At 43.7% G+C, this 24,047-nt stretch overlaps 1 protein-coding gene across 1 annotated transcript in view; it reads left to right on the plus strand.

The window, feature by feature from the left end:
- The window catches only part of LOC126394421 (transcription factor Maf-like), an 86,087-nt gene that overhangs the window by 9,323 nt on the left and 52,717 nt on the right, over positions 1–24,047 (plus strand). The window contains exon 2 of the mRNA XM_050051231.1: positions 579–645. Coding sequence (XP_049907188.1) covers positions 579–606 — 28 coding nt within the window. The 3' untranslated portion in view covers positions 607–645. The remainder of the gene's footprint in view (positions 1–578; positions 646–24,047) is intronic.

Raw genomic sequence — 24,047 nt, forward strand, 5'->3', positions numbered from 1 at the left:
GGCAGGGTGGGGGGGGGGGGGGGGGGGGGGGGGGGGGGGGGGGGGGGGGTGCTTATGAGAGTGTAGGGAAGGCACACAACATAGTTTTTTTGTGTCTGCATGATAAATTCCCTGCCTTTTGGAACAATTAATTATGTAATTTAATGAGATGAGCAGGAGTAAAGGCCTTGGCGTGGAACTCTTTTGCCTTTTCTGTGTGACGGCACACTGTATGCTTAGATATTTTAGTTTTGTCTCTTGTGGTTACAGTGTTTTGATGCATGGGTTCTGCCTGTAGAATCTATTTGCATGCAAATTTTTACATTTCCCTCCGCATCAAACGCTTACTATGATACATGTACTGTGTTTCGCCAGACAGACGAGGTGAGAGTGAATCTCGCTCGGAACGGATCTACTTGTTTCTTTGTGATTGTTTTGCGTGCGCCTGTGTGCGTGTGTGTGTCTGACGGGGTGGCAGAGAGTGACACACGCAGTGGGAGAAACAGAGGAGGTGGAGACGGAGACGACACGTGGCTTTGCCTTTGATATTCATTTATCTATTCTTATGTGTGTTTGTCCAATCTTATCTGCTCTTTTAGGTCATCGAGAAAATTCCTCCATCTGTGATTTCAAGCCCCCAATCCTCCGTGCCCTTGGCTCTCTGAGGTAAAACACCTTTTACTTCATCTCTCTCAGCTTTTGTTTTTCTCCTGCCTGTAATTTCAACTTCAAAACAGTGAGTGAAGTCAGACTTGTAAAACAGCTGTACAAATAATAGCAAACATAATTATAATGTACAGAATTACTGGTTATGTTGTTTCCTATTATGCGCCTACACAATGAAATCCATATTAATTATTCATTAATATTAGACTCTGGTATTAAATAGAGAGGAGACAGTCACCACGTATAATACTGAGTGTTTTATACCACACAGCACATGTGTCTGTACGGCCTCCATAATGGATCCATAATGCACCATAGTTTGTCAGGTCCTATTCATATGCTAAAGAGCACACACCTTCTTTATGTTGCCAATATCTGTCTCTAAAACATCTCTCCCTATCGCACGTGTGCCATAAGTTTGCCGAGTACTGCACGCATTTTCCCACCTAATTTAAATCCACACACACACAGCACAGATATGACGTTTGCAGTCGTCCTGGATCAACAGCACAACCAGCACATTATAGCCACTCATTCAGATGTAAATCACATGTTCGGATTTTGGTGTGGAAAAAGGCAGAGAGGAAAAACAGAGAGTGTCGGACAGCAGGAGAGAGGCAGAGTGAAGAATAAGCTTCTACTCCTGAAATCAATTCACAGAGACAGAGGGGAAACTGGGCAAATGTATATTGCAAAGCCAATTGTTCCTGTAATGGCTTCGCTGATTGTTCCATAGCAAACGCCATGATGTGCTTGGTCATGACACATACGGATGAGGTTTGAGCTTCATGACTGCGCACCTTGGTGAGGTGGAATGTATGTATGTGTGTGAGTGTGTGTGTGTTCATGTGCTTGTATCTAGTGTTATTTACTTGATTGTGTCTAAGTGGGGCGTGGGATCAGTAGCTGGCCTTTCTCCAGCTCCACTTAACTTCAGGAGGGGAAGCAGGACAAAAGCCATCAGGGAAGACAAGGACAAATCATCTTTAGATGAAGTGTTTTAAGTGCTCTGATTCTCCTCCCACGTCATCACTGTGAATTAGGTGCCCTCTGCTCACTGCTAAGGGGTGTAGAATATAAACAATGCCAAGGGAACGGATGTTAAACGAATGAAAGTGGAAAACCATGAGGGTGTCTATCTTAGTCAGCCTCGTAAATCTCGGTTCCCTTGCCACGCCGCTGCGCTATACTGATGTTGCGCTCTGACAACCTGCCAGCCGAGCTTAGAGGGGCTGCATGCGGTGTGGTCTGGTCGATCCCGCTCTTAGCGGTTTCAACCGAGGCAGACGTTGCAGGCAGAGCCATGTCTTTGTTTTATGCAAATCCATGCATATGAGGAGGAAGGGGGGAGGGTGATGAGCAGTCTGGCCACGTAGCTCCAGGAGGACAGGCTGAGTGATGGAGACGGAGAGCCAGGTCTCCGTGTCCTTGCCTGGGGAAAGAGTGTCCTGACTCCGGCCTGGACTGCCTAGACACCACCAGGACACTGTGTCACTGCACCTCCACCCAACACACGCAGGAGAGAAAGAATTTTCCAGGCACAAATGTATTTACACTGTGAGATGTTGGGATGGCAAGAAGATAAAGAGAGGTTAACGTTGGTATGAGAGTGCCAGTGTGTCTCACCTGCGACTAGTGTGTGTGCTTGTGTGTGTGTGTGTGTGTGTGTGTGTGTGTGTGTGTGTGTGTGTGTGTGTGTGTGTGTGTGTGTGTGTGTGTNTTATGAAGGCAGGCGCACCTCAGGGGTTCGCCATGCAAAGAGACACTGGAGTTCAGAGCCCAGCAGGGAGTTGAAGGACCCAGAATATGCTGACAAAGATAAAACACCAGGTGTGTGTATATGCACAGTAAGTGTGTGAAAGAGGCTGTGAGAGAGAGAGCTGAGAGCAAATATAGATTGGGGAAGCGGGCTTGTGTGTTTGTGTGTGCATCTGAATGTGTGTGTGAGCACATAAGCATACTGTAACAGGTAGGCAAGGCCACCAACCATGTGGCAAGGGGTGTAGGTGAAACTTTCTAAAACAGTGTCGCCCACAGTCATCACGACGATCCCTTTCCCATGTCTTTCGCCTCCTGACACCAGCGTAGTTCATCAGCGCAGTAAATTATGTCTCGCGAATGTTTTCAAAATAGTTCCGCTCCCCCATCCTCTCTCTCGCTCAGCCCTTCTCCGAGCTGCGTGCTAACGGTGACGCTTGGTCGGAGGCTCTTCTATCACAGAGAGCTCTATTTCTGGGTGCCAGGATGTTGGTCTCAGTCATGGAGGGCAGATGAAATCGATCCAGATTGACCTGTCATGTGGAGGAGAAAATGAATGAGAAAGAGGAGGGGTGAAGAGGCCACGGAGAGAAGGGGGGAGGCAGCGCACAAGTACAAAAACAACCTCCTGCTCCATATGGGTCAAAAGTCGAGGGATGATTTATTCAAGACTGGGTGCTCTCCCTCCTCCCCACCTACCCCTCCAAACTCCTCTCTGCTCCACCTGCCTCTCGGAAAGGAGTGAGAAACTGGAGACCGCTCAGGAGGAGCTGACTATATTTAGCCTTGGTGACCAAAGACACCGTGGTCTCACTTTAAAGTTAAAAATACTGATATCCATGTACAGTGAGATGGGCACAGTTTGCGTCACCACATGGCACCTAGCACAAGTTTCTCAGCTTGAAACGACTCAAAGAAGGATCGCCAAGCAGCTTGTAGCTTTCACTGGGAAGACTGTACTCAGTGGTCGCCACAATCACTGGAGATATGATCCGTATTACGCTTGATTAAATTCAAATGGCTCAGCATAAACATAAACAAGAAACTCATATTTTACTCCTGATTGTGAGAATGATACTTTCCGTGCAAAGAAAGAAAGGAAGAAAGAAAGAGAGAAAGAAAGCAAGACAGAGAGAGATTTATGGCTGCATTTGTATGTGAAGTGGTACTAGATTTAGCCCAGTGTGTTTGGGCAGAGCTCCACTTTGCTAATTATTTTCCCGTGGCAGAGTTCTCAGCATGGCGCTCCTCTCTCACTCTGAGAAGAGAGGCTCAGCAGTAAGTGCTTAGTCAGCCCTGCTCTGGGTGTGAGATACTGTTGGGTCTCTGGTGGACTGTCGGGGGAGGCGGAGCAGCGTGGGACCGAGCCATCGCAAGGGCGAAGGCTTTGAGGAGAGGGCAGGCCCATCATCACCCATCAGTGAAAGGAAGGGGAGTAAAATACTACTGTTGGAGACAGCCAACGCGAGCTCTGTATTGCATCTGCCTCGAGCCTCATCATTGTGTAGCAGTATCGCTGGTAGTTTGCTGATTGTTTGGGGAGATTGCCACTTGCAGAGTCCTGCAGTCATTGTGGACGTAGCCGTTATAAAAGTATCTAAAGCTGCAGGAGCCACTCATTAGCAATTAGTGAAGGCACATGCGTATCAACACATCACCCTTAGTTTCTATACGGCCTTGATCTCCGTGCCAATCCCTCAGTCATTCAGTCCAGAAGAAACTGTCTGTGTTCTCTGTTTCTCTCCTCCCTCTCTATTTATACTCCAATGTCAAACTTGTCGTTCTTTCTATCTCTACCCTTCTTTTTTAGAGTGACACGCAGCTCCTCCTCTTCTGTCTGCCCTGCTATCCTCCAAATGACTCTCCTCCTCCTCCCAAACAAACTTAGCTTCTTTCTCATCGCCTCTGTACCCAACGTCACTTTCCCTCCCCCCCTTGCCTCACACTGCACCTGCTTCCCTCCCCGCTCTCTGCTCCCTCTCCAAACGTCACTTTTCCCCTCCTCTCCTCCTCCACTCCTATTCTCCCCCTCGTTAGCTTGATGAATGGCTTCACTGCGGGGAAAGTGCTGATTTTCATCCCTCTGTCTGATTTCTGCTGGCTGTTATTAATTTCAAACACTCAGAGAAAAGCAAGTGAGTCAATAAATAAGGAAATGAACACACTTCATCCTGCCATACAGCAGCTCTCACAGTCATTCACCCAGGCTGCGGGTCCTCTGTGGAGGCCTGGGCCTGCATTTATACTGATAGAGTTCAGCTCCACTCTTGAATCAAAACATGTTTCAGTATTTTATTTTTACAGCAAGAATAAAAGTCAGCCAGCACCGCTGCATCATATCAAATGTTTCTGGAGTATTTTCAGTCTCTTGCTTTGCTCAGACAAACAGGACCAGAGGGAGACAGAATGCTACAGAGTAAATAGCTCCAAAGAGACCTGCAGTGTCCTCGCTCATCTTTCATCTTTCACACCGGCGCACCATTTAAGAAATGTATACAGAGAGGTGACAATAGGAAGAGATATAGAGAAGACGCAGGGTTAAAGAGAGGCAATGAGAAGCAGCAGCCTAACAGAGTTATTGCAGCACATTAAACGATGCTGTCCGCACAGTGTGGCTGGGGCTCTATGTCTAAGTGCACATTACTTACATTCCAGGCTTAATGCATTGTGCTTGCCCGTTAACATCAAACACAAATAGCCTCCGAGACGATTCTCTCGCTTTCTCGCCGTCAGACGCTTGCACCAAAAGTTGCTGTTCTCTGTTTTATGTGTTTAATTAAAATGAGTTAGGGTGTCTAATCAAAACAGGATCACCATAATGCATGCACAGACACAGGAATTAAAGCCCGAGATATCATCGCGCTGTTTACAAAGTGTTAAGACAAACAGTCTGGTGGAGTATCCTATTAATACATGTCTCAGACACATACACATGTCCTCTGTTGTGTGGCCGGCGCTCTGCTGCGGCGAGGCTTATGTTTCGCTAGCTTGGCTCAGACAATTAAAACAATATTTGGTATCACATTAATAACCATACAGATTTTTATTAAGGTCAACACTTCTTTAATTTGCTGGTATGTCTGACACCTCACTTAGTTATTGATTTCAGCTTCCTGCTGAATCATGTGCAGCATGTTTCTGATTTGCATGTATATATTTGTGTGTTAAAAAATGTCTGGATCTTTTCCTCATGCAGACAAGAAAGCATAACTTTATAGAGAAGTGTGCAGAGGTAGTGTGCTTAATTTTATTTTGTACTGCATTGCACTTTATCCCAAGCATTATTTGTGCCAAGTGTTTTGGTTTGACAACATTGGCAGGCAATGGATTCCCAGAGGGTCTGCTGCAGCCTCAACAGACTGAATACACAGCATGTGAGAATAAATATTGATAGGGAAGAGAAATACAAAGTTATAGTTATATAGAGTGGGCTTCTTTTTTTTTTACTGTTCACTGTCACTGTGTCCAGTGACAAAGAAAAATTCAAATCTGACACAGTACAAAATGTACACTGCTGTAAATATCTCATTGAGTTTCTGTCATTCTGCATTTGATCTATAAATGAATAAAATGTTCTGAAAGAATGTCAAGGCACCCAAACTTTGGCTTTTTTGGAGTGGTAACAGAAATGTGGGTGAGGGTGATGTGAGGAAGCAGAGGAGAGGAGCCTGTATTAGTAGTAGCTGCAGGGGTAGTGGAGCCTGCATGTCTGCTTCATGGATCTTTGAGCGCAGACATAACTATTGTGTTTACAAGGCTGAGTTGCTCTTACTGTTAAATTATTGGGGTGGGGGCAAGTTAAAGGAGGAGGAACAGAGGGAGCGGGCGGAGGGGGGTAAATATTTGTCCCTCTCTCTCATAGTTCTGGCTAACCAGGCTGAGGAATGCTCTTTGCGTTTTATAATTACAGAGTTTGGGTAGTGTCACCCTCGGAGAGTACATGGCCTCAGAGACCTGGCAGAGGGAGGGCTCTCTGCAGACACAATGTAGTGAGTGGAGGCTGGAGGAGCGGCACACTCTCCGCATGTCACCACTGCACTTCAGGAGGCACGTTCCGTTAATGGCCACGTGTCGCGAGGTTACTCTCGTAAGTGTCCACACAGGCACGGCGGGCCAGGCCGAGCTGTGAACTCGGCCGGTCACCTCGCTGTCGTCTTTTTGTTGCCTTGGAAGGGTGTGTGACCCCTGGGAAAGAATGTTGTGGCAGAGACAAAAACAGAAAACAAGAGACCCACAGTCCCAGTTTGCTCGCTCCGTCTCAGAACTAAGGAAACTGTCTTTTCTCTCTCGCAGTCTCTCTATTGAACATACACAACATCTTCAGTGCTTTGCAATGCTCTTAGGGTTTTTTTTCCCCTCTCTCTCGCTGCGACCTGGCCATTAAAGGAGAGCGATGAGTTCACAGCTGATAGTCTCTGGTTGCAAGCAGCGGAGAGCAGTGTAGGATGACATTATCGGAAGCGGCTGCATATAGATACTAAAAAAAAAAGAAGACGAAAAAAAAGACAAACAGAAAGAGAATACTATGGCGCACTTCTCTCAGTATAAACTTCTGTCTGCTTGGATTACACTAATGACCCCTGACAAACCATAATAAGACACATGCATCTCTATGAAACCTAGCCATGACCAAAGGAATGGCTCCATGTTTACTTTCCAATTTGAGTAATTATCAAAAAACACTGCTAGTTTCCTGTTGTGTCCTTAAACCAATAGGTCACAGCAGCAAATGCATTCTCAATATACAACCCAGTGTGCCACAACTACCATTACAGAGAGGGATGTGAAAGGAGGGTGATGGAGAGGGACAAAGCTTTCCCTCCATCCCTGCGGCTGAAGTGGAATAGTTGTGGTGACGGGTTGTGACAGCTGAGGGAGCGAGGGAGCAAGAGGGGAGTATCACTCCAAAATCCCCAGGAAACAGAGAGGAGGGAAGAGTAATTTAGGATGAACTGCCTGCCGTCGCCTCTCTCAGGCCGTCTGTTTCTGCTGTCTTTCTCGCTCTTGGACGTACACACAGAATTGCACGCGAACAAGTCTCTTTTTCTCTGACACACACACTCACGCTTTGGGTAATAGATATTTATTTTATCAACTCTCTAGTCACTGCATTATCATAATGATTCAGCCAATAATGCCGTCTCCTCAGGCCGGATCTCTGGGTCAAAATTAGACATTCGTCAAACACATATGCCATACCAGAATTAGATGCACACAGGAAACTCTCATTTCCTTCTCCCCGTCTCTTGATAGTATCCCTAATAGACCTCTCTCCCAGTGGCACACTGCTGTTGCAACATTCACCTACTATTGCTTTAATGAGATGTCTGTGCCGTTGTGTGTATGTGTCGGTATGAGTGTGTGTGCGTGCGTCTGTGTGTGTGCCTGAGAAAGAAAGATGTTAGCGATCCTTGTGGCCCTGTTTATCTCCACCCTTGTGTTGGAGTAGAGGGAGGTCAGAGGCAGGGCTGCCTGTATCCATCTCCATTCCCACGGCTGCTGTCTCACAGGCACAGTGGTCACAGGAGGATGAAAAGACTATGGATTTTTTTTTCTCCTCCTCCCTACACTCACCAGAGCAGGAAGATTAGACAGAAGATGAGCACAGCCTGGCCCATTCAAAGCAGCTTTAAGCCCAACACTGGAGGCATCTGACCCGAGCTCTCTGGTTCATGGAGCACAAGTGCACACAAGACATGCGTGCAGACACACACACACACAAATCAACTACGACAAGATTTCTCGGTTCACTTTTCTGGTTCAAAGCTTGGTCATATAGTGCCTGGGTGTTAAACATCGACCCCGTGACTTCTGTATATTAACACGCTCCGAGCACACACAGCGGTACACACACATAAAACACTGACAGAAATAAGCACTCACACACGCTCACCAGCAGCCCCCCGATATAGTCTGACAGTTTCAAGTATATAAAAAGATATTTTTGGGGAGAACTTGATAGACAATGAGGTGAAGCGAGTCAGCAGGGGAGGGGAGGGGAGCCATATGGGGCAGGATCATGACAGACACAGGAATTGATGCAGGCAAAGAGAAACAGGGAGATGCAATTCAAAGCTTTGCCGCTCTCTCAAGCAATTAAAATAATTTCGGTATTATTTGAGAAAGGCCTGAGCTGTCTTATCAGTTTCTAGATAAGTCTCCTCCTCCTTCTCCTCCTCCTCTCCTTCAACCAGTATGCATTAAAGGTCCTCATGACTGAAAACTGACACAGTGCGCGCTGATAGCTGCTATCATACAGCCGCCTCCTCTTCACCAAGTTCCTTTCATTTGCTCCTACACAAACACTACAGATGCAAACGCTCACACACACACACACACACAGACATAAACATGCACACACAGGTTGGCCGATGGACAGTGCAAAGATTCTGAAAGGGCATTGGCTCAGCTTTGTTATATTTCTTATATATTCTCCCAGTGTATTTTGGGAAAGGCACCTGCTGTGTGTGTGTGCCTGTGCACGCATGTAGTTTTTACCGTATACACTTACAAAATATGTTTCGGTTTTTAGGCGTCTTCTTTCGTTCTCTTTTTCTCACCTCACTCGAGAGACAGTCATTAAGAGATCGGCTTCTTAATTGAAACCGGGGATGGAAATTTTGATATAAAAAAACATTTAACGAAAGAGTGGAAGAGGAGAAGGAGTGCACACTCGAGAACATGTGGGTGAGCAGCGAAGCGAAACTAAACAGGGACCGAAACTTAATGTTATGGTGTCTCCAGTAATGGGGGTTACTTGCGAAACTAAAAATAGCAGCAGATAAAACATCACAGAGGTAGTGGACAAGCATGCAATTACAAACTGTTGAACTAATTTGGTCAGAGCGTCACGACAGACGAGGCATTTTGCAAAAATGTAAGCCTGCTAAGATACGAGTGACTCTTGATCAGGTAAAGGGTGCGTTGGTTGGGAACAGTGGGGGTGGAACTTCTCAAAACAGAGCGGCCACAAGATTACGTCAAATCCGTGTCCGGACTGTTTCCCACAAGCCTACATCAAAACTGACTTGAGTCAGTCTTGTTTGTGACTGGGTGCCTCCCTTAATAAGGTAGATCTTTGGGAAGCCAGCAGCTAAGAATTCTAACATTAAAGAGACAGTTAAACTGTGTATCTACTATGACACTTGAGATACACAAATTTCTCACGAGATAATCGCTCAGTTCCTCATGTACAGTCTGTGGTGGAGTTGTTGAGGTCAAACTGTTGACACTTCTGTGTAGCTGATGTGATTTGACAGCTGACAGACTTTCTGCTGCTTAACATAAACAATTGTGGCAGGAAATGGTCAGTGGTGGTTATGGATGACTGTGTCTGTGTTGGGTAATGACACAGTGTGTCAGGTAGCCTGGTTTCCAGGAACATAGCTGTTATAAAAGTATCCAAAGCTGCAGGATCCACTCATTAGCAAATACCAAAGGTATTGACGTATCAACACATCAGCCTTAGTTTCTATACGGCCTTGATCTCTGTGCCAATCCCTGGTTGTGGCCACCAGATGTCCCCTGTCAGTGGTCACCAAGTTTTATCAGGTCTCTCTTGAGAATTGGACCACGTGTCCCAGTGAGATTACCTGTTGAAATAAAATTTAAATAAAGAAAAACATACTGCAAGACTTTGCCAACACATTAGTTCCACAAATTCATGGAACTAATGATTCATTTGCACCTTGCACCTCATTTGCACCTTTTAGTTCAACGGTACTCCTCAATAGATGGCCAGGGCTTGAGACTAACACCTTGTTTCCACTTATGTATGTGCGTGTGAAACTCCTGCCTTCTGTAATATTTCCATCCGGAAATTGCCTCAAGTACGTTAAAAAAACTGAACTTTTGCAGTGGATTTCGGAGAGACTGTATGACAAGTGTGCTAGCTTAGTTAACAGGCTGCTAACTGGTTAACAGGCTATTTCCTTCAGTTCAGTGAGTTTGTATGATTCGAAATAACTTGTTTATCTAGTCTGAACACATTGTGAATCTGAGTAATGTTATTCTGCTAAAATATGGTTATACATTATACACAGTCAGATCGTCATTCAGCCGTTGATACGTCTTTTAAATTAAATATTTCACAAAACATGCCACATACCTGGCAGGTCCTGTTTTTGTCCCATTAATGTTCCAAGTGCATATTCCAAACTACTGGATAGCCAAAAATGGACAAAATTTGCCTCTCCCCCACAACTACAGGTAGTTTCTATCAGGTTTCTATCCATCCATAGGTTTCTATCCATCCATAAAAAATGCACTTCCTTGCGTTGGACACTAGAGGCAGCATCTGTGATTTTTTTTATGTATATATGTAAAATTATCACTGAGCAAATAAACTGAATACAGCACTGACTACAATGGAGCACATCTTCTAATGTTACTAGTCTATAGTTACTGTCACTGGGAGGTGGTGAATTTGCATAACCATAACCTGCATTACTCTGCCTCCGATTGGCTTACCCTGAAATTCTTACCCTAACCCTAACCAATCTCAGTCCTCTTGCTTTAACCTAACCAACCCAACCCAACCAATGAGGCAACAAGTACCAGCCTGTCAGAGGGAAATTAGGGCAGGTCATGTCTTCGCCATCCTTAGACACACAAATTTACTGGGAGGAAAGCTAGGCTGCCAGCGGGCAGTTGAGTACTGTGGTGTGTTTGGCTAACGGAGCTAATAGAGCTAACAACTAACGGAGTTAAATACAGCAGGAATAAGAGTGTATGTTCAGAGGAACTTGAAGCTTTAACAGTGAACAGTGAATGTTTAATTTAACAACACAGCAAGATGACATTAAAAAAAATGTGCTAAAGTACTTCAGCTGAGTCATTCTGAGTTTGGAATTAGAGACACTTTGGTGACAGATGAAAGTATCTAGATACATTTACTCCAATTCTGCGGTACTTGTACTTTTTTACAGAAACTGTATGTACTGATTAAAAATTGCTTTACATCTTAAAGCAGTTAACAAAGATTTTATTCCTAAAATCAATCATCAATCATGTCTTTCTTTTTATAGTGCTAGCAAGCAAAGATATTTTTATTTTGTTAATGTCTTTTCATTTCTGAAGTGTCACAGTTAAGGAATGCTGTGTTAAGTTGCATTTAAGTGCCTTTTCTGTAGGCTATTTTTTTATAAGCTTACATTTGGGACACCAAAAATGTACTTTTGTCATGAAATGTAGGGGACTGGTGGCCAGTGGAGCCAGTGCTTAAAAATATTGGCATCTATCCCTGATCTGCTACTATTTTTTCAGACCCAAACTGCCACCATCAGCTCGTGTCTCTGTGAAAAAAATGAAACAAGGATACAAATGAAGACACAAGATCATGTAGAGGTGTGACCACTGATTGGAAATATGATCACAGATTTGTGGAATAACCTACTCCTACGTGCTGTAGTGTAGGACTTCTGAACCTGTTTACCTCTGTGCGCACATGGAAGGTTTTACTGGGCATGCTCAGAGCGAGACGGCAAGGTGGCAGTATGTCTGCGTCATTTGGGAGGTTTGGTGGTTGTCACGGACACACAGAGGGCAACGTTCCAGTGAACAGGAGGTGGGTGCAGTGACATAAGCAGGGCGCAGCGCCCTTACCGTACACGAGACTCTCACAACACCTACATATGGAGGGGTCAAGGGCGTGCACACACTGACTCACACTCACACATTTTGTTGTGATTCGAAAAACATCCCACAAAAGGACATCAACTGTCTCTGCCTTTCATTTTGAGACTATTCCTCCTTCTTTGCCTGTCGTATTGTATGTTTTTCAAAGTAAATACATCTTTTTTTTTGTACAGTCTGAGAGCATAAACAGTACAACGCAGAGTGCGTCTGGTTCCATACACTTGGCAGCATCCTGCGCACACACTGTGTGAGTGCTGTAAATAGCCAGAGTGTGTCGTGCATCTCTGCTGTGTTTGGACCTATTTTAGAGCTGACACAGGAAACAGGGCCATTCTGACAGCCACCCTGCCAGCCGGTACTGCACACAGCAGCCCCGGAACCTTCTGTCACACACACATATACATACACGTGCATGTGCGCACACACACACAGGCACACTCAGACATGCAGGCATACACACAGAAAGACCAGATTTTTCCATGTTAACAACCTACCAGTGCTTCATCCACCTCATAGACTTCCACGAATCATTTAATTTCCTTTTTAAGTCAACCCTCCTTCTCTCATCCCTCCGCTCTATTCCAGTTTTCCACCAACTCTGACTGGAAAGACCTTTAACAAAAGCCCCCCGCTGTGTCACTTGGCAGCCCTGTGTCCCATGTCCCTGGTCGTGTCTTTAGTATTGTACATTTCAAACCTTGCAGAGCAGGGGTGACTTCACTTCTGAGCCAACTAGAGAGAATCTAGCTGCTTTGCTGTGTTACATATCCCCGCATAATAGGCAAAATGATAACTCTGGCAGAGGGGAGCTCAATTACCCAAGACACAGGTTTCTGCTTTCAGCTACATGAGACAGCTGGAGACCTGGCGCAGTGTACAGAGTTAATTTAAAGTTAATTCATGTTGGGGTTTTAAGCTATTCTGGTTTATTGTCTCTGTACTGTTCTGTGTTTGTTATTTGTCCACCAGAGTGATGTAATTTAATCCAGCGTCTTTGTCATTTATTCATTCGCTAAATATTTTGAGGGGCTCCGTGAGTGTACGCCCAAATGAAGCTGCATCTCAGTGACGTGACAGTGCTAGCTCATTTAGAGACCGTTTGCATACAGACATAAACGCCTCTTCAAAGGCTGTGGCAGAGTCCCACTCACCAGCCTCTCATATTTGGGGTGGAAGATAAATTCTGCAGGCTGCTCCTGCCTTCCTATGTAATTATGTGCATGGTGATGTGCTTTTACAGCCTGCCTAACAGTCGGAAATTATCTCCTGGAAATGAAGTCCAATTAATTGTGGCACTTTGGAGGCGTACGTGTGTGCAGAAACACTGTAATGACACTTAACAGGAAATTGGCTCCTGTTGAAATATTTAATAAATAAGTTGCGGAGTGAGACAACTCGTATGATACTGACAAATGTAGCTTGTTTCTTTCTGTTTCTTACACACACACACACACACACACACACACACACACACACACACACACACACAGAGCTCCCTTACATTTTAACGAACTGTTCGGATATTAGAAGTTAGAGCAAAGTGAGCGGTGTCACAGTAGCCGATAGTTTAAGATGTATTGCATGTAACTGTAATGTCACAGGTTCGATTTCAGCTGTGGACATTTGCTGCATGTCACGCCTATCTTTATCTCCTGATATTTCCCATCCCTACTAACTGTAAGCAACTGAGTAAAAGTAGAAATGTCAGAATATATGTATATATTCCTGTTATGAAAAAACAGGCAGATACAATTATTTAGAATTAAGCACAGCTGCACACAACTGATCTAACCTAAAAAAGGAAAGTCTATAAAAGGAAACAGCAGTCTTTTAGGGTCAGTGACATACTGTGTCACGCCACAGTGGCTCTCTATTGTAGGACGCACTCTGATGAGTCAGCACTTTGGCAGAATAGCACCTTTTGTTTTTGTCCCTGGGAGTGTGGGTGTTCTGCCCAGATTTACTGTCCAGACACAACCCATTCATGAATTTGACTTTTCTTTGATTTGCTACGACGTGATCTATCATTTTATATATTTTCTCAGTGCTGTTTTGAACACGTTGATTTTAAGAGATTTTAATCGGTGTACACCTACTGAGATTACTGCTCCCTTGATCCATTATCTTAATAATCAAATTTTAAAAGCAAACACTTTAAAATGCACGTTTTAACACAATCCTTGTGTAGGAAATATCAAATATAGGCAGGTTTGGTGATTGCTGTAATATCTGCTGCGGTGCATTTGGCTGATTTGCTCAAGGGTTCCTCCGCAGCATCTGTGAAAGGTTTAAACGTTAACTGGAAAGTGTCATTTTTCACAGAAAAATTATACCATCTGATCTCAAACTTAATTGTCTTACAATCCATGCTGCCTCTGCTTCCCCACAAAAAGTCATCGGAGTTATAAAGACATTTTTAAAATCTGGACGTGGTCGATTTTAATTGACTAATGTATCATGCATCACTTTTTAAGTAATATGCAAAGGCTGCTCCTTTAAAGCTGATGTATTACCAGAGCCAGAAGCCATCTTGATAATGCAGGGGTGTGTTTGAAGCAGGCTCTCTCAGATGTGTGTGTGTGTGTGTGTGTTTACATTCATTTCCACATGTATATTTATTTTTGCATGTTTATAACATTCACATCCACTTGTTCATTACTTTAGGTCATTACGCTCTGCTTGGTTACACATAACAGCTCGTTGGTCACTTTGTGTGTGTGTTTGTGTGTGTGAGCGTGTGTCTGGCTGTGTTAGGTCCTACTATAGACCCATTGGGCTCAGCAGTATGGCACGTAAATGGCAGCGGAGTGGTGTGAGTGTCAGCCGGAACGTGTGCTTGGCAGGCAGCGGCTATGCTATTAGCAAGCGCTAACAGTTTTATTATTAGAAAATAAACGGTGCGCTGCAAAACTCTGAATGTTATTAGCACCTCACCATCTGGGTCTGACAGCTGTGTTCAGCCACCATCATGGCTGAACTGCTAACGGCTATATCTGAAATCTCCACTCTTTATCTACAGTACTTTCACACTCGTTCTCTGTGTCTGTCAGCATCTCTTTCTTTCCTTCTCCCTCTCGTTATCTTCCTTTCTTCCTCTCGCTGGGTTTCTCGCAGACATACAGATAATACGTGAGCAGAGAGGAACACAATTTATTTTATTTATCTTATGCCCTTACACACAGGGAATTTTTAAAAAAGCAGCAGAGGCTCGAGTGATTTTTTTATTTTTTGTTGCGGCCTATGAAATGAGCACTGTGTCCTGTTTGACTGTGTTTCATTTGTGATGGTAAACTCATGCTTATTGCTCTAATTTAGCTGTTAGAGTAAAAAAACTCAAAACCCCAGAAGCAAAACCACAAAAAGAAATCTGCTCTCACAGAAACACAGCCTTTACTATTGTTCAGTTCTCTATAAAACATGTTTTACAGACAACAGACAAACAGAACTCAGCATCTCTAAAGGGTGGAAACAATAAGTCATAATGCTTCAGAGGAAAAAAAAGAGGCACACTGGTTGTGTTCGCTTGCATGTTAACTTCTGAAATTATTTGCTTTTTATGCACATGCTTCAGAGTGTGTCTGCACAGATACCCTTAAAAAAGAAAAAAAATCCCTGCATGTGTGTTTTTGCTCCCCTATCACACAGGTTTGCAGGGCTTTATTTAAACAGATAACCTGCTACTAGAAGCCCCCAGCATCCCCAAAACCTTCCTAAGTCCTCTCCTTGCCTCCCAGTTTTTCACAACAAACCCCATAGAAAGGAGACACCTCCAGAAACGAACACTCTTCTTGCAGACGCTGCAGAAAAGCCTACCCTGCAGCGCTTCTCTTTCTCCAACAGAAAATACTTTTCTCCACTAAAACAGGCCAACTCCTTCTAGGGGTGCGTCTCCCATGCTCGACCTAATCTACATGCATACTTACCTTCCTTATATTTAGGGATGTCGCTACCAAGCAGCGTGAAGGACTCTGGATGGCATAGGAATCTATTTCACATATAGATGCACAGGGCTAGCGTACAGGAATAGGATATAGAGCAGGGAAATAGTGTGTTTTCAATTTCACTGACCCTCTTTTGTATTGCGCCTTGGGTTTGTGCTGTCTAATTCTGTTTATTTAAGTGTTTCTTCACTGTCTGATAGGTTCAGGGACCACTGTTAACACATTGTTTTTACAACCGTGAAGGTAGATCAATGTTTTTATTTTTATTTTTGATTACTTTGCCTGTTGCCTCAGCAGCCAGAATACACAGCAGCATAAAAAATACACTACACAGTTTTAAACAAATCTTTCTTTCTCTTTCTTTCTTTCTCTTTCTTTCTTTCTTTCTTTCTCTTTCTTTCTTTCTTTCTTAGATATAACAGGATAGCTATTTTGCTTGTTAAATTCTGATTTATAAATAAGCAACACATTCTCACTCCCAACTCGTCAAATACTAACGCTTGGTCAACGGCCCTATGTCAAATGATGCACCAGGAACCCCCACTGCATCAATTTTGGGCGCCCAAGGATTGCGTGTCATTTAATGCTAGGGAAATAGTGTGATTTCAGTTTCACTGACCCTCCTTTGCATTGCACCTTGGGTATCTGCTGTCTAGTTCTGTTTATTTAAGTGTTTCTTCACTGTCTGATAGGTTCAGGGACCACTGTCAAAACACATTGTTTTTAAAACCGTACATGTCAAATATGATGCGCTAGGGACCCCTACTGCGTCAACTTTGGGTACCCAGGGATGGCGTGCAATTTTATGCTTGTACATTTATTGTGTCATTTCAAAAATAAACTACAATGTAAGTGACAATAATTTTTTTTAGTTTACCTTCTTAAGTTTAGGCAACAAAAGTACATGATTAGGTTTAGAAAAAAAACATTGTTTTGCTTAAAAAAAGTACAGCTGTACTAACATAATGTATCGTCACATGACATACGTCACTAGCGTAGTATGCTACACATATCAACACATAACGTTGTTATTGAAATAAGTCGATTGACTTTTAGTTTCAAACAGGAAAAGAACAGTTGGCTCCAGGGTGAAAGTCCTGAGTCTATGTGACTCATCTGCCTCCATCTGCCCACCATATGTGGACTTTCTCACTATTTATGCTACAGTGGTTTCCCACAACGTCAAAAACTGTTGCCGCCTGGTGCGTCTCTTACCGCCGCTTAGGGTGCCTTTGTGCGTCTGTGTCTGACACAGGGGGCCACTGACGAAGCTCAGAATTTGACGAGTTGGGAGTGAGACCGGGGTGATAAGCTAGTACTAATGCTGCTTTCACGTCATAGGTCAGAGCATTATTACAGACAGTAGACACTCCTTATGTCAGTCACCTAGGTATAATTCCAATCCACAGACATCAGGGATTTATGACAGCTACTGTACATACCACTTGGTCAAAATACCGACAGAAGAGTCAACAGACCGCCGGCAATTTGGCAGCAAAACCTAAATCACTATCAGTTACTGTGCATCTACATCAAATCAAAAATGAACACTGATACAATTGTTTCAGCTAATTTAAAAAGCTACACTGCTGATTTGTATTTGGTTTTACTAGCTTACAAAATACTACAAACACAAAAACAGCATAGCAACAAAGGCACCTAATTTCGGTTGTTTACAAGGCTGGCAGTGACACCATCTTGGAAATATGCCTGAACCCTCCAGAGTTAGAATCTCATTCTGCCGACATTGTGTAAACGCTGCATCCTTCTTTTATATATGATTTACAAATAGTGACATGGTCTGCAATTATTGTAAATGTGCAAGGCTATGGATGCATTTTTTAGCACAAAGACTTGGACAAGAAAAGATAAACATTGTACAGTGTGACATGAAAAAAAAGTCTGCATCCAGTACATTAAAGGATGCTTTTGATGCACAGATTACAGCTTCTGTCCTCTGTTTGGGTGAAAGTGATTCAATTTTAAAATCTTCAAAAGTAGTCAAAATACTTGTGAATCACTTTGTTTAATTTTGGAACTTTGCTGTAATTTAGAATAATTATGGGATTGGACATTTGGATGCAAGAAAGGGAGCAATTTACAGATGTGTCTCGGAAGAAATACTGAGCAAATGAGTCACTATGGCAGAGGAAGGAAAAAAAGACTTTGGACCTGTTGAAATCTGTAACACAGCGCAGGCAGCATGCTGGTATTTTCTTCAGCAGTACATGAATAGAGTCTAAACAAACAGTTTCTGAAATGGCATCAAACACCCCGCGAGCAAGCACATTCATTTCACTCCGCCTGAGGTTTGCAAAAGGACCATTTCTTTCTGATGGTGTGTGTATATTTGTGTGTTTGTGCAGCTAAACGTGCACATCTGTGTGCTACGTGGTTAATGCACTTGACTTGAGCCTGACCACAAATCAAAGTGATGGCTGGTGAGTACCACATAAGAGAACAGAAATGAAGCAGATAAGTGTCGAGATCAAACAGACCTTCCCCAGTCGAAAGCTCCCCTAGAGGGGCTGGAGGGCTGCAAAGCACTGCTCAGTGTACATCTCATTTAGCGGAGGCAGCGCCGCAACCGCTAACGAGGTGATAACACGGACAGACTATAAGTTATTAGGAGAAAAAAAAAAGATCAGTTATGTCACTTTTCTCTGCTCTCTCTCTCTGCATATTACTGTGTGCTGCTGTTTTAATGGCATCTCTCATGATAAATTCTAAGTATGTAAATATAAAATGTGATTTCAGTAGTTATTTTATATGTTAGTCTGAACTGAGATCAGAGCTGAAGAGGCACAAACACAGCAGACAATGGGACTCTGAGGACAGATGAGGAATGGCACTGATGAGAGGTTTCTGTCACTGAGCTGGCTGCAAGCCAGAACCTAATGTGGACTGTGGAGTGTAAGAGTTTGACAAGACTGAACGCTGTTTGTCTGACAGCCAGCTTACTGCTCCGTATCTGAGACCAGATCATAACCAGACCCCCTCTGCTTCCTCGTCCTTTTTTTTTCTCTTCCTTTTGTAAAAGCAGTTTGAGTTTTTTCTCTCTTTTCTCTGCCCTCCTCTGCTCTTTAGCCAGACATGTTCAGAATTTCATACAAAGTCTTTAAAGGCAGCCCCCTCAGATCCATCCTGCATTACTTCTATCGTCATTTCTACCTCTCCCGTGCATCCTGTACTCCAATCCAGGAGACACTTCTGCAGCTCACAAGGAGAGATTGTGAAGTAGCTTGACTATTTAAAACTTGTACTGATATATAATATATCCACATTCTTATTTCAGACAAAAATTATCACAGGAACAGCATTATTGTCCAATTACAACAGGCTAGGGGCACAAAAAATGCCTCCGTTTCCCATCAACCTGAGTGAAAATACACAAGCCCAACTTAAACAGGGACAATTCCGGGATCACTATTAGGACGCATTCACACTGGCGCTATTTGGTCCGCTTTAAACGAACCCTGGTCCACTTTAAACGAACCCTGGTCCGCTTCCACGGATAGTTCGGTTCGTTTGGAGTGGTGTGAACGGTCATTTGAACTCTGGTGCGGACCAAACAAGCTTGAACTTTAAAACTGGGGGTCTCGGTTCACTTGCAAGAGAACCCTGGTGCGGTTCGCTTACAGTGGGAAATGCCAACTGACTATCCAGCAAACCAAAGAGAGGAAGTAACGTAAAGCACAGTGAATTTTGGTGTTTTTGTGGTGACCAAGGCGGCTTTCCGTTTTTGGTCCTGGCCAATCGATGAGCTGAGTTTTCTTCTTCCTCATGGTTTTTTCTTCCTGGTCAGTGGTCGTTTCGGGCAATACCACCCCCAATCGAGCAGCTGTTGTAACTGCATGACGTTGTCCAGGTGGTTTGGTCCGCTTTAAAAAGTGCAGTGTTAAAGTGAACCGAACCAAATGAAGGTGTGAAATTTTTCAGCATTCCAAGTGCCCCAGACTATCCTGGTGTGAATGTGCCCTGTGTCTTGGATTCACACGTGCAGACACACATCAACCATCAACTGTGTCCTCTCTGCTGTGAAGTATTTTTGAACGACTACATGAAGCCATCCCATCTGTGGAAGTGTTTTGATGAAGGGGTGCTCGAGTCCATTTGATAGGGCTGCCACAACATTTAGTCCCAATGTTAGGCTCCCACTTTCTCAAACCGTCTACCTCCGTCATGGCCTCACACATCTCACGTCGTCACCGTCCGTCCAGCAGCTGTGTTGTAGCCGCCTCTATTAATGACAGCGTGGCAGAATCAAAGACAGCTTTATGACAGTAATTCCTCCCTACTGACAACCAAATTGTTCTGAGGGAGAAATATTGACTTATCTTGTCCATTGTCCCTGCGGTGCAAATTTAACCACAGAGCCACGAATACAATGGCACATTTTTACACTTGAAATAAGGCTCATATTCAGCTTCCTCTCCTTTTGTACTTTGTCAGTGTAATACTCCAAAGCTCTTTAGGTTTTTTGGAAAAGGATAGATTTTGATAAGTTACATCTCTACTGGACGAAAATGTGCCGAGCATGTGGGTACGGAGGGGAGGTGTACGTCATGAGCACTGCATTGAGAAAATGTTATTACATAAATGGACTACGCAAGACAAAGACTTTGATATTATCATAATTAAAAGTGAGCAGCACCATATGGTGAGGGAGAGGAGCTGCGCAAAAACAATCACATTGAAAGCCTCTCAGTGAACAGAAATACATGAAATGCTCATTTTTCAGCCAGAAGAACTGACAAAGTCTGAACATACACTTTTCTGTAACCTTCCCCTCTCCTCTCCTTTCCTCTCCTCGTCATGTGAGTGTATGCCTGGTCAGTGCCCTGGGCCCTGCTAGGGGTCTACAGTATGCTCCAGGAATAGTCCAGTCACGTGGCCACTCTGTGGGATCTGTTCCCCTGGCAGGAAGCTGTTATATGGTTACAGTTATTTTTGTTGTCTGTCTGGGGATAGTTTTTACTGCGCTCCAGAGGATCAATAATTGTCATAAAAAGACTGCGTCACCCGGTGCCCTCTTTGAGCAGGACAGTGAGGTGGTGTGTGTAGGTTAGGGAGGCGTGTGTATGTATGGGTGTGTACATATAGCAGTCTGTATCGAGACGTGTGAGCATGTCGAGCGAACATTTGGGTTTTGGTGTGCACATGTGCGTGATATCAGATGACATCTGTGTGAGTGTGCATGGTAGTATGCATGTGCATTGGTTTCTATATGGAGATAAGTTGAGGTGCGAGCTGACAAGAAGCGCCAGTGGTTTATTTTCACGACAATGTCAGAGCGAGTGGAAAATGTGCAATATGTTTGTCAGATGAAAGGAAGTGAGTTGCAGACAGTGTGGTATGTGAGGTTATGAGGTGTTTTTTGATATGTTACAAGATGTCATACAAGGGTGGGGTAACATGGGTCAATTCCAGTTTGATGTTTAATTTAACTACAGCCTGCAGTGTTTTAATTTGTCATAACTTCAGCTGTGGTACTTCACACTGGCCTTCACCTCTTTGACCTGCCGCATCTGTCTGCTCTGCTGTTTGTCCCTTCCTGTCTGGAAGGCCACACCGCACCCCTGTCTTTAGCATGTCTGCCGAGTATCTGTGTCTCTCCTATAGCGTGTCTACTGTATACAGTATATGTGCCACCGTAGCCCTGAAGCTGCAGTCAGCCCTGGGGACTCAGAGAGGAGGTCCTATAACAGCGCAGGCAACGGAAGCTGGCTTCTAGCTAATTGGTTCCTGTGTTAGCGGCACACAGAGACGGTGTCAGAGTCAGCACTTTCCCTCCCTCTTCCCACGTTGCCTCTCCTTTTCCCTTTCTCCATCCCTCCCTGCCTGCCAACCACAGATGCCGCAGGTTTGACATCCCTTCAGGACACACGCCTGAGCTAATATGTACATTGCAGGATGTTTGTGTGTTGACAGAGGATTTGGGCGTGTCGCTGCCGCTGCCAGTTTGACATATAAATCCAAACTACTCCTGCAAAAAAAAACAAAAAACAATTTTATAAATCATGTAAAAATCATGTATGTAAGATGCAGGAGAATTAGCAAAATCAACATTTCTCCTCTTAAAAAATCTGCCCCTTACTCAGAGTGTTTTACTGCCTACTCCTCGCTGCTTATCCGTCCACCTACACCTGCAATCCTGTCTGTTGTTGTCTTCTTCTGTCCTTTGTATCTGTGTCAACCCCACAGCCACAGCCCACTCCATGGGCAGAGCAGATGAAGGTCACTATGTAACTGTGTTTACGTCGCCCCTCCCCCTGAAACACACACCATCCCTCCTTTCGGCTGATGGCTCCAATGACAGGGAAGGTAGACTCTAGTCCAGGTAATCACAGCTTGTAGGTGTCTGCGCTCTAAAGTGTGTACAAGGATGCTTTCTGTGTGTGTGTGTGTGTGTGTGTGTGTGTGTCTTTTCATACTGCGAGAGGAGATGACTATGAAGTGTATCCCACTGAGTCGGAGTGGACCTGAAGAAAGCAGGCCTTTTCCTGCTCTGATCACAGAGTATGTGTCTGGTCGGCCCCAGCCTGCTGCTGTGTGTTTATCATTGCAGGATGTCCTCTCACTAACAGGCGCAAACTTTGGGAGCCTTGGGTTAACTCACACTCATAAAGTGTTATCCTCTACATCCTCGTGTTCATGCCGAAGGGTAAATCGTGTACCTCCGTGCTGTGTTTCATGACAGTTTAGGCTGATGGGAAACTATTTCATATACACTCCTGCAGTCACGTATAGAACCATAATTTAGTGTCTATGCTCTGGATTACATTCACTGGAACTATTTTCTCAATCCAGGAAGCTGACCAATGAAGGTCAGGGTGGTCGAGCTTTGACACATGAGCGCAGACTGTACAAAAAAAAAAATGACGAAGCTACCTAGACGTCACCGACTGGAGGACTCCCATTCTGATGGCTTGAGATCTGCATTTCGGAAAATTAGTTTTTTTTCTAGTGGTATTAAAGCAGCTACAAAGAGCTCTTAACTGGTTATTAAACCGTCTCAATTTCATACTGATGCCCTTATATAACCTATATTCTCCTTAGACTCTGTGTCCTCATATGAGGACATCACATTTTGGGTTTAATCGATCTTACACTTCATTCTACTTAACGTAGACCTGTTGTCCTCATTTGTGGACACTTTTTTGTGCCATCTAGTGGTAGTAAGAGCACAATACACTAATCCATGTAAAAACAAGATGGCAGCCATCTCTGCCAAGTCAGTGTGCAACCGATCCCAACACAAAAGTGGACAAGGTCCAAAACCTGATCACATTTTATGGTTAAAAACTGTTTATTTATAATTAATAATGTTTGTAGTTTGATATGGCAACAAATATGACCAATTTTAGCAGCAGTAGCAAGGTAAGATACTGTTAATTAGGAAGTACTCGTTTGAGGATATTCGCCTTTATTATCGTCTTGTTTAAGGACATTGGGACTTAATTATTGTTGACAATGTTTAGGTTGTTTTTTTTATACTTATCGGGTCTTACTGATCCCAAATAGCGAGAGAAATTAAAAATGCCCACTAAACAAAAGTTCAGGTCTCAGGAGGATACAGGAAAACAAGACCATCAACAAAAAAAGGGCTATTTCTATATAGCTATTGTTACTGCCTGTGCCCAAGTGTTATTATTGTTGAAATCAGACAAACTATTTATGGCACGGGGACAGTAAGTAGCATGTTAGCCAGTTAAACAGAAGCAGGTGGAGATTTTTCCTAAGAGCATTTTAATTTTGACATTATATTGTGTGGTTATGGCTGTTACTGCGGCAGGATCAGCTAAGAAAAACGAAACAGAATTGACAGAAGAACCAAAAAAAATAAATAAATAAAATAAAATAAAATAGCTACAAGGGGCAGCAATAGAGCATGAGTGAAATTAAGTCAATCTTGGCTGGTCATTAAATGGATGAAGAGAGTTAAGGAATTTGAAAGGATTCAAAACTGATCCTGAATTAGCCTCCTTCCTCCTGGACAGGTTTTTGATATGGCTGTTCTATTTATGAAATACAATGCGAGACATCGTTTTACATTAACGAATGAAT

Source organism: Epinephelus moara, chromosome 1, assembly GCF_006386435.1.
Source record: "Epinephelus moara isolate mb chromosome 1, YSFRI_EMoa_1.0, whole genome shotgun sequence".
NCBI classification, from domain to species: domain Eukaryota; kingdom Metazoa; phylum Chordata; class Actinopteri; order Perciformes; family Serranidae; genus Epinephelus; species Epinephelus moara.